The following is an 11,546-nucleotide window of genomic DNA, read 5'->3' on the forward strand; positions in this document are numbered from 1 at the left end:
TCCTAGGAATGGGAGTTCTGGATCAAAGAGTGTGGCCATTTTTAAGGCTTTTAAGTTATGAAACCAAATGTGATCCTTAGAAGAATAATGATTTCAGTGAGAATTTAAGCAGCATTGAGTCTGGACATTTTTACATGCCTTGGGGTATTTCTTTTTAAAAATTTCTTGTTCATATCCTTGCCTGCATGATATTCATCTTTTTCTAATGGATTTGCAAGAGCTATTTATATGTAAAAGATCTTAACCCTCTGTCTGATATACATAATGCAAATAATTCTCCAGTCTGTCCCTTACCTTTGTATTTTTCAGTGTGCTTTGGAGATACAGAAATGTTAAATTTTTATATAGCTAACACTATTAATACTTTCCTTGGTGATTATTCTTAGAAAAGCCTTGGGCATCTCAAGATTATATTAGTATTCATTTATATCTTTTTTCTAAGCCATTTATTATTTCATTCTATGATGTGATTTGGTAGTCTCATATATAAACATGTGAAATTATATTGTACTGGGAGTGTGTGTTTGTATATATTTCTACTTTCTTTTTTTGTCCCATTGATCTTTCTGTAACAGTATCCCAACTGTTTTGATTATTTTGGTTTCATGATAAATATTAACTATTTAACCCTTATTTTTTTATTTAAAAATTTTAATGTTTCTTTATGAGAGAGAGAGAGAGAATGAATGAACAGGGGAGGGGCAGAGTGAGAGAGGGACACAGAATCCAAAGCAGGCTCCAGGCTCTGAGCTGTCAGAGCCCGACGTGGGGCTCAAACCCACAAGCCGAAAGATCATGACCTGCGCCAAAATTGGAGGCTTAACCAACTGAACCACTCAGGCGCCCCTACTTAACCTATATGTTAAGCAACTATAAGTTAAATAGTTATCATATGCTAATATGTGAAAAGAAAATAATGAAAATACAGTTATGTTAAATAGTTAACCATTAGTCATGTTAAATAGTTATGTTTAGGGGCACCTGGGTGGCTCAGTCGGTTAAGCCTACCACTTTGGCTCAGGTCACCATCTCGTGATTCGTGGGTTTGAGCCTCCTGTCAGGCTCTGTGCTGACCACTCAGAGCCTGAAGCCTGCTTTGGATTCTGTGTCTCCCTCTGTCTCTGCCCCTCCTCTGCTCATGCTCTGTCTCTCTCAAAAATAAATACACATTAAAAAATAGTTATGTTTAATAGTTAACATAACTGTGTTTTCATTATTTTGGTTTCATGGTAAATATTAACTATTTAACATAACTATGTTTTAATAATTTGTGTTTCATGGCGGTATGCCCAGACAGTGGTCCCCCGGTTCTGTCTCTTGCTTCAACAGTGTTTGGAGGGAACAGACCCTGGGACACCCCTTCTACCAGCCTGCAACCACCCTCTATTTTTTCCAGTCACAACCTTCAGAGCCATCTTCTCGGCCACCCTCTGTCTCCCGGACCAGCCAACGCCCTATTCTGAGCTGAGCATCTTATTACAGATCAACCACGAGCTCCCACATTCATCAGAATTATTCCACCGAGGTGTAAGCCGCGTGAACTGGCTGGTGGACACGCACTTGTGAGACTCCTACTCCAACTTCTCTCTGGGCTTCTGTTTCCACCACCAGGGCCTGGCTCTCTGCCTCCTGATTTGGCAAGGAGCGCAAGGCTCTCTAAAAGATGCATAACATGCGAGAGGCCTCACCCTCTTCCCGGGCATTCAGGAGCCCTCGCAGGATGAGTGGGGTAAAGCCCTGGACGCCAGGGAGGCCGCCCTCGTTCTGGAGAAGAACCTGAAGCAGGCACTTTGGATCTGCCAGCACACACCCCCTGCTCTGTGACTTCCTGAAGACCCACTTCCTGGATAAGGAGGTGAAACTCACCAAGGAGATGTCACTTCCGCAGGCTGGCTGGCCCCCAAGTTGATCTAGAAGGACTAGGAGCCCGCAGCCTTTGAGGGCCCCTCTGGGACCCCTCTGGTGCTGGGGCTTGTGCCTAAGCCTCTCCCTGCAGCCACTAGACAGTTTTTCAACCACCCTGGAGCCCTGGACCAAAATGGAAACAACAAAGCTTTCTGCAGAAGAAAAAAAATAATAATTGTTTCATCCCAAATGTGAATTGCTAAGGTGAGACTCATCTTAAAATTCACTTTTTATTATTTTTTTCCTTTTCAAGTTTTTATTGAAATTCTAGTTAACATACAGTGAAATATTAGTTTCAGGTGTAGAATTTAGTGATTCAACACTTCTATACATCACCCAGAGCTCATCACAGGAAGAGCCCTCCTTAATCCCCATCATCTATTTTACCCATCCCCTGAACCACCTCCCAGAACTCATTAAAAAAATTTTTTGGAATGCTTATTTAATTTTTTTTTTTTTTTTTTGAGAAAGAGAGAGTTTGCACGAGCAGGGGAGGGGTAGAGAGAGAGGTTGAGAGAGAGAATCCCAAGCAGGCTCACCCGTGTCAGCACAGAGCTGGAAGCTGGAGAATTAAAAGCCAATTTCCTGAGGAATCAGAAGAGAAAGATCTTGGCTCCTTGACAAAATTGTTGAACCACTCAACAATCTGAGACTGCCTACCACTCAAAACATCTTGTCGTGTGACATAATTGTCTTAATGTTTCATCCACGGTCAGTTGGTAATTTTGTTATTTGTAGCAAAAAGAACCCCCTAACTCTTATATAGTTATTTGTTGATTCTGCCTGCCCAGCATGTGGCCCTCTTCTGGCAACTGCATTCTGATTTTCCTTTAGGGAATACACACACACACACACACACACACACACACACACACTGCAATTGGTCCAAGTGAGTTCGCAGTCTCCAGTTCCTGGGGTGAGCATGTGACCAAGTCTGGCTAACTAGAGTGGCCCACCCACCTACCTACAGTGAGTAGGCTGAGGTTCCCTTCTGAGACATTGGGCAGGACTGCCTGGGAAGAGAAGCTCTCTTTTCATTGGGGTTCCTGCTTAGGAATTAAACCAACACCGGAAGACAGAGGTGAGGAATGGAAAGACTAGTTTCCGATGATATATATCTTTGAGCTTTTGAGACTCTCCTTTGTCTGGTTTATCTTTGGACATTTCTTTCAGTTATATGAACCAACAAATTCCTATTCTTTCATAAACCGGTTAACAATGGGAAGAATCCTGACTGATACAGACCATAGTCCTCGTTCACAGACAGGGCCAAAGGGCCTCAGCTGAAGTGTTGGGGGAAGGGCAGCCAGCTACCGGAAGGACAAAGCAAGACAATTCCAAGAGGTAGCTGCTAACATCTGTTTCATAGATAATAGAAGGTGAGGCCCTGAAGGGCAAAGCGACTTACCCAAGGTTGTACAATGAGTAATTAGAAGCATGCAGATTCTATCTCAGGCCTCATAAAACTCCCAAACTGAAGTCTTGTTCAACTGAGCCATACTGATTCACAGGGTAGGTCTATAACCAGAAATCAAGCCTGTATATTGCCTCTCAAACATCAAGAGAGTTTTATTGCTGTTGGCTGGGTGGGGCTGAGGACAACCCAGAGTTTCCTTGTATTTCAGAGTCAAGTTCATGGTTCTTCTCTTAACTATTTTCCAGATCAGTTAAGAAGAGGCAATGGCAGCCATAATTAGGTCTATGCAACATCACTACTGAGGTCCTTCTCCTGGCCGTCCTCCCCAGGGCTCCCTACACCCTGTCTCAGGTTCTGTCACCTTGGCAAGGAAAGGAGCTTCCCTCCATAACTTCCATCTTTTCTTCAGGACATGCAGATGGCTATGTACATGGATCCAGAAAGTTCCAGGTCAGCTGAAGCCCTTCAAAGTAGCCCTGGTGGAACAAGCTAGGACAGCTCCAGTGGCTGTGCCACACCCCTCTGGGAGGCCCCTCTCAAGTGAGGCTCCCAAGCACACGTCTAGGACCCTGCCAGCAGAAAGCCATTGCTCACAACATCTCCAGCTCTGTAATAAATTCTTTATCATAACACCTTGCTGCTTTTCCCTGGATCCAATCTAGTCAGTGGACTCCATCTCCACAGCCAACCTCTACCAAGTCCAATCTGACCAGCAGCCGGCCTGAGGGCAGGGTGTCTAGCCCACTGGCGGCTGCCTCTTCATAGAGCCCCTCAGCCAGCGGTTCCACAGGGTGGGGAACACACAACTCATGTACCCAGGGTGATTTTTGAGAGGAAGCTTGCAGCTTTAAATAGCATCACTGAATCACACGGTGAGAAGGCCATTTCCCTCTCAATTATTTTTCCGTCTTTCAGATCAAGGAAGAGAAGCTCTGTTTGTTGTCGATTTGTTTTTATAACTCTTCAGCATGTGCTAATCTCTCTTTCTGACATTTTTGGGGGGTTCTTTGTATCTACTGCCTTTGTACAGTTATTTTACTTATGGCAATTGGTGCTGGTGTCTAATTGATGGCAGTGATGTTTTACTTTTTTTACTTTTATTTTTTTAAGTCTATTTATTTGGAGAGAGAGAGTGTGTGTGTGGGCAGAGGAAGGGCAGGGAGAGAGAATCCCAGGCAAGATCAGCACTGCCAGCATGGAGCCTGAAGCGAGGTTCGAACCCATGAACTGTGAGATCACGGCCTGAGCTGAAGTCAAATTCGGATGCTTAGCTGACGGAGCCACCCAGGCGCCCCAAATGTATCCATTTTAAATGAATCTGTTCAAAGGCAAATAATAGGTGAATAATGACAGAGACTAGGTACTGTATGGCAACAATAATGAGGGTGGGAAACAAATCACTTAAATTCAGCAACTGCTGCTCAGAGCCCAGGGGCTCCCCACAGGGGTCCCTAGCCTCCCCTCTCCACTTCAATGCACGTATCCACAGGCAACTCCGTCAGAGTGGTTATCAAGACAGGAAGGTAACCTTGTGCTACCCCAGCCAGACGGACATCCCCCTTCCTTCCCGCATGACAAAAGTCTCCAACCTCCTGAGCGTGTGCTGGGTCAGGAGGCTTTCTTGCTAATCTGCTCTTCCATCCACCAAAATAGGGAGTAGAGTCCTGGGGATCCCCTAGTACTGGATCCTCCAGGAACCCTTCGTAGGTCAGTAGCACTGACCATCAGCACAGAGCACATGTGGGCAGGAATGGCTGGGAGACCTTCCTGGGAGGCCTTCCCAGGGGGACACAGAATCCAAAGCACCTCGAGATCATGACCCAAGCCAGTCAGACGCTTAACCAACCAAGCCACCCAGGCGCCCCTGGATGTTGGAGAACTTTTTATAGAGAGCTGTCACTAGGAGTCTGGCCAGAAGCTTTAGTGTTTCTAAAGTTTAGTCCTTCAACCTCCATCAGAATCACGTACTAAAAACACAGATTTCCCTATGGACTCAGGAGCTCTCAATGGGGCCTAAGGGTCTAAACTTTTTAATCAGATATTTACCATCAGGAAAATTTGAGAAACTATACTGGCAAAAAGACCAGTTATAAAGAAAGATATCTTGGGGTGCCTGGGTGGCTCAGTTGGTTAAGTGGCCAACTTCAGCTCAGGTCGTGATCTCATGGTTTGTGAGTTTGAGCCCCATGTCAGGCTCTATGCTGACAGCTCAGAGCCTGGAGCCTGCTTTGGGTTCTGTGTCTCCCTCTCTCTCTGCCCTTCCCCTGCTTGCACTTTGTCTCTCTCTTTCTCTCAAAAATAAATAAACATTAAAAAAAAGAGAGAGAAAGATATCTTGCGGTGCCTGGTGGCTCAGTCGGTTAAGTGAATGACTCTTGACTTTGGCTCAGGTCATGATCTCCAGTTCGTGGGATTGAGCCCCATGTTAGGCTCTGCACTGACAGCACACAGACTGCTTGGGATTCTCTCTCTCTCCTCTCTCTCTGACCCTCCCCTGCTTGTGCTCATTCGCTCGCTCTCTCTCTCTTTCTCTCTCTCTCTCTCAAAATAAGTAAATATACATAAAAAAAAAAGAAATATACCTCTCCCCCTTCCATATCCCTTTTCCCTCTGCTCATCCCATTTTCCCTCTATTTCTCTATTTCTTTTAAGTTTAAAATAAAGTGTGCCCTGAGTGCCTACAACCACAGTGTGAATGTGTGTTATGGATGGTCTTGTACGTCCTCAGTTGGGTTTCCCCAGAAATGCCCTGTAGATTGGAGGGCAAATTGTTTGTCTGCGAGAGAATCCAGGAAGCAGTGGACAAAGAGTGGGGATGAGACCAGAGGAAAGGAGACAATACAGGGTTCTTTAACAAGCAGCCCCACGCTGTGGGTAACCAGGCTCAAACCTGCTAGAGGATTTCAAGAGTGAAAAGAACATGCCTCTAAACTGTCCAGCCTCACCGGTGGATAAACTGGGTATTTATCTGCCATTCTCTACCTGTCATTGGTTGAGAGCCACTCCTAGGGCCATTAACTCCCCAGCACTTCAACTTGCCCTCACACAAGCTAAGTACATGCCTAGTGCCAGACAAAGTCCATGAGCAGAGTATCATCTGTGCTTGTAGGAAGAAGCCATTGGGCTTCCTCAAAAAATTAAAAAATAAAGCTACCATAGGATCCACCAACCCCACTTTGGGGTATGTATCCAAAGGAAATGAAATCACTATCTCGAAGAGATAAGTGGACTCCCATGTTCATTGCAGGATTATTAGCAACCCAAATGTCCATTGACATAGATAAGTGGATAAAGAAAATATAACATACGCACACAATGGAATATTATTTGGTCCCAAAAAAGAAAGACATTCTATCATTTGTGACAATGTGGATGAGCCTAGAGGGTATTACACTCAGTGAAACAAGTGAATCACAGAAAGAAATACCATACGATTCATCTCATATGAGGCATCTCAGAGTCAAAAGCTTAGAAGTAGACAATAGAATGGTCGTCATCAAGGGGTGGGCAAGGAGCAGGAGACAAGCTGTTGTTCAACAGGTATAAAGTTACAGTTATCCAAGATGAGTAAAGTCCCAGAGATCTTCCGTACAGCACTGTGCCTATAGGTAAAGATATGGTGTTATACACTTCAAATTTGTTAAGCTGGTAGATCTCATGTTAAGTGTTCTAACCACACTACACACACACACACACACACACACACACACACACACACACATACCACAAGTGATACAAGGAAATTTTGCAGATGATGGATGTTTATTATCTTGATTGTGGTGATAGTAATTTGAGTGTATACCTATGTCCAAATTCATCAAATTGTATACATTAATTTTGTGCAGTTTTTTGTACACCAAGTACAATTCAATAAAGCTGATGTAAAAATAGAAGCCACTAACATGTTCCGTAATGGTGAAAGCCGAGCAGGTGGTGTGCTGATAAATGTTTAACAGTGGGCTCTCCTCAGCAGAAAAGCACTGACCTGTTGCATTTGCCAATGTCCATGGTGTAAATATCCCCACTACAGCCAATTCAAGCTACCAATGTGATGTTACTGAAAGCAGAGTTGGAAGCCATACGCATGTTTGACTCTCATGTGTTGATACAAGACAAGTCCAGCACAGACCTGGAAGGAGATATGGGCAGGGCACCAATAGCATCTCCTATAGGGTACAGCCAGAGTGCTTTGCTATAGCATAGAATCTCACAGGTGGTTTTTTTTTTTTTGTTTGTTTGTTTTTTTAGAGAGAGAGAGAGAGAGCAGGAGAGAGGAGCATATGGGAAGAAAGAGAATCTTAAGTTGACTCCATGCTCAGCATGGAGCCCAGTGCAGGGTTCCATCCCATGACCCTGGGGTCATGACCTGAGTCAAAATCAGGACTGGTATGCTCAACCAACTGAGCCACCCAGGCACCCCAGAATCTCACAGTTTTATGTGATTTTTATACTCTATTCTGTGATATATATCAGTATTGGAACTTGTCATGAAAAAATGGAATTCTTCTCCAAATCTGCATAATTTCATACCCCAGGAAGGTATGTGTTGTTCATTACATTTACACCATCTATTCCCCCACCTGCCTGCCACCAACACACTGGCATGCACCCACAGAATCAGTGAAAACCCATTTAAAAAGTAGACTTCAAGAATCCCTCCATTGGGTCAACCTAACAGTAATGGACATCTCTTGTTTTGCCTGACTGGCATCATCCCCCCTTCTTCTGATCATGACACTTCATTTTCCTTTAAGCAACTACTCCTTACCTCACCCTGAGTCTACAGGCTTTATTTTCTGGCTTTAGCAGTTAGCCCATGACACAGGCCAGGCCAATTCGAGCACTCCATTTCCCTGGCATTAGGGACAAGAATGCACGTAGGCCAATGACACTCCGCTTAGAATTACTGAAAAAAGGAAATCCCTTCCCACTGGATTACTAGGCTAGTAGGATGGGAGCCTGGAGCTTCTGGTGGCCATCCTCCCCCATGAGGAAAGAGGCCCCTGAGAATAAAGCCAACATGAAAGCTGATTGAAAAATTAATAACTGAGTCCTGATAGCATGACAGAAGCCCTTTGACACTAACTGTGCCTGAAGACACCTCCAGACTTTTCCAGTATTCTGAAGATACTTTCAAACCTTTTAATTACGTGAGTCCATAAAATCCCTGTTTTACTTAACTCATGTTAAATTGGGTTTTCAGTGGCTTGCAACCACAAGATCACTGGCTGATTCACAAATCTGACATCAAATGAGCTAGACTTTATTCGGTACACACGCTTCCAGCTTGCCTTCCTTGGCCCCAAAGAGAGTTTAGCTTAGACACAAGAATACAGTTTATTGGGGCCCTGCCTCTGCAGGGGCTGAAGACAAATCCCGGGCTGAACTGGTCTGTGTAAGGCAGCCAAAGGCACAAAGGGGGTCACTTCAGGATCCGTATGCTCATTTTCTGTTCGATGTCCATCTTCTCCAAGGACTGTGGGGGGAGTGGGGGGGATGGGTGGTGGTCAAGAGCCCAGTCCTCTAGGCTTTCAACCTCCTCTCCCATCCCCAAAGCTACACCCTTCCTTGGCTACCCCTCTCCTTCTGCCCACCTCCTTCTAACTGCCTTTCCCATGTGCATCTGTCCCAGGGACTCCTGACATCCACTCCCCAGGCCTGAGGGCATTGTGACCTTGGTGAACTCCAGGAAGGACACAGCCCCATCTCCATCTTCATCTGCTTCCTGCACCGTGCGATCAGCGATGCTCTCCAACTGCTCTTCTGTCACCTGCACCCCAACCATCAGTCGGAGGACCTGGGAGGTGCGGAGGGCACGAGAGGAGTCAGCCCCATCTCTCAAACCTTGCCCGCATCATCCCAAATGTTACTACCAATTTTGTAATCTTCCCCTCATCCATTTCTTCACTCCCTACCATCTCCCCCCAGTAATTTCCCCTACTGCTTCTCCACTCAAACCCCGACCTGTCCCTCACTATCCCACACACATCTCAATAGTATACCCAAACTCATCACCCAACCCCAAGCCTTAGAACCCAACCTCCTCCCATCCCCCACCACAACCTCCCACTATTCCCCGTTCTACCCACCCACCCCCCTCACAACATCTATTCCAGAGTTTCTGAATCTCAGCACTGTTGACATTTGGGGCCAGTTAACTCCTTGCTGTGGGGGGAAATGGGGGCTATCCTGTGTATTGAAAGATGTTTAGCAGCATTTTTGACCTCTACCCACTAGATGGCAGTAGTGCTGCCCCGCCCCCAGGTGTGACAACCAAAAATATCTCTAGATATTGCCAAGGTCACTCAAAAGGCAAGATCGCCCCCATTCAAGAACCACTGATCTATTGGGTCGTCTGGGTGGCTCAGTTGGGGTTAAGCCACGGACTCTTAGTCTGGGCTCAAGTCATGATCTCGTGGTTGGTGAGATCAAGCCCTGCCTTGAGCTCTGCTCTGACAGTGCGAAGCCTGCTTGGGACTCTCTCTTTTCTTTCTTTCTGCCCCTACTCCAGTCACACTTGTGCATGCGGGCTCTCTCTCTCTCTCTCTCTCTCTCTCTCAAAATAAATAAATAAACTTTTAAAAAGAACCACTGATCTATTTCCAACCTCATACCCAACTATTCCCCATGCCATTTCCATAGACCTCACCCAATCCCTGTTTCTTACTCAATACCCCAGTCATCTGTGACCACCATGGGCCAGTCATCTGCACCGCCCCCACCCCCACCCCCACAACCTTTCCCTTCGACCACCCACGCTCCACACATCACATATCTGGTCCTTGCATCCTTCCAACCTGTAGCATCTCGTGCCGGGAGATCTTTCCGTCCCGGTCCAGGTCATAGAGCTGAAATGCGACTGGAAGAGAATGGAGGAGGGAAAAGGTAGGCGGGTCTTCCCCTGGTTCTCTTCCAGCAGGTCACCCTAGAGGAGGAGGGGAGGTCCTCTATAGGCCCGCTAAGAGAGGGAGGTGCCTGGGGCCTCTCACCGGTGCGGTATACCAAGGGTCTCACTTGGGGAGAGGTGGGTTCCCACAAACTCACAGCGAAGTTTGTTCATTCTGCTGTTGAGGGGTTCAGGTTCCTTGGGGTCTCGAATTCCTGGGTCCTCATCATCGATGGGGCGAAAATGAGCCAGGACTCTGACAAAGCCTGGGAAATCCAGACGCAGATTCCTGGGGTGGGGGAGATGCAGTGGTCGCTTTGGCCCTCCCTCTGTCTTCGTTAGTGCCCCCCCCCCAACACACACACCAAGTTTTTCCCTCTGTCTCCCCACCCCCAGCGAGGCCTCACCCATCAGGGAAGAAGCTGTCTATAATGCGTTCTCCCAGGGGGTTCACGGCCAGAGCCCCAATCTGCTGCAGATCCATGCGGCTGTCAAGTCAAAGTCGGAGGGGTAGACGGAGGGTTAAAGAGAGGAAGGGGCTCAGAGAGGCAGACGTGGCGGGTCCTAAGGCCAGCGCCCCCTCACCTCAGGTAGCCCTTCTTGTTCCTGTCCAGTGCCCGAAACCGGTGGTAGAGGCGGAGCAGACTGGCCTGCGAGACTGCGGGACGGAAGGCGGAAGGGTGACGCGGCCGCGGGAGCTCGGGACCCGCCACTGGACCCTCCCTTGGTGGCCCCGGGCCGTGGGCGGGGAACCGGGATTCGCCGGAGCGGACGCTCGCCGGGGACCCGCGGCCGCGCGGCCGGGCTGCAGGGGGCGTGACGACGCCCGGAGCCGTGTCCCCGCGCTCCCGCCGGAGACCCGAGGAGCCGACGCCAGCCGCCTCCCTCCTGTTCCCCTCTCCCCCCCCCACCCCCCACCCCCGCCGGGCTCGAGGACACCTGGCCGCCAAGCCCGGGGCCCGGACGCGCCCCAGACCTGGACCCCGGGAGCCCCGGGAGCCCGCGCCTGCGATCCCGGGCGCCCTCCGGGCCCGCCCCCATCTCCCCGGACCCCCCGCATCCCCGGGTCGGAGCCCCGCGCCCCGCTCACAGCCGGTCTCCCGCCGGATGCTGTCCGCGTCGGGGATGCGCGCGGCGTGGGAGCCGAGGGAGCCCATGGCTGCGCCTGCTGAGCCGCCCGGCCCCGCGCGCTAGCCTCCCGCTCCCGGGCGCGGCCGCCCCCGTGGCCCCAGGGCCGAAGGGCGCAGGCCTGGCGCGGAGCCAGGCTCGGGAACCCCCGCGTGCCTCGCCTCCCACCCGCGACCCGGGCAAACAGAAAACAATGCCCGGGGTGGCGGG

The 11,546-nt window shown here is 48.5% G+C and overlaps 1 protein-coding gene across 1 annotated transcript; it reads right to left on the bottom strand.

Annotated features, from left to right (window-relative positions):
- Positions 1–8,564: 8,564 nt before the first annotated feature.
- On the bottom strand, positions 8,565–11,457 carry CHP2 (calcineurin like EF-hand protein 2). Its single transcript, XM_043560274.1, has 7 exons — positions 11,299–11,457; positions 10,794–10,866; positions 10,616–10,696; positions 10,367–10,497; positions 10,120–10,181; positions 8,997–9,119; positions 8,565–8,798 (listed from the first exon to the last, which is right to left on the bottom strand). Exons 1-7 carry the CDS (start codon positions 11,363–11,365, stop codon positions 8,745–8,747), a joined length of 591 nt encoding a protein of 196 aa, XP_043416209.1. The 5' UTR covers positions 11,366–11,457; the 3' UTR covers positions 8,565–8,744.
- Between the last annotated feature and the right edge of the window lie 89 nt (positions 11,458–11,546).

Source organism: Prionailurus bengalensis, chromosome E3 (genome assembly GCF_016509475.1).
Source record: "Prionailurus bengalensis isolate Pbe53 chromosome E3, Fcat_Pben_1.1_paternal_pri, whole genome shotgun sequence".
NCBI lineage: Eukaryota > Metazoa > Chordata > Mammalia > Carnivora > Felidae > Prionailurus > Prionailurus bengalensis.

Coding starts and splice junctions, on each gene's coding strand:
- CHP2 (XM_043560274.1), bottom strand. CDS start 11,365: ATGGGCTCCCTCGGCTCCCACGCCGCGCGCATCCCCGACGCGGACAGC. Junction 10,182..10,366: donor CAGAATGAACAAACTTCGCT/GTGAGTTTGTGG, acceptor ATTCTCTTCCAG/TCGCATTTCAGCTCTATGAC. Junction 8,799..8,996: donor CCTTCCTGGAGTTCACCAAG/GTCACAATGCCC, acceptor CTCCCCCCACAG/TCCTTGGAGAAGATGGACAT.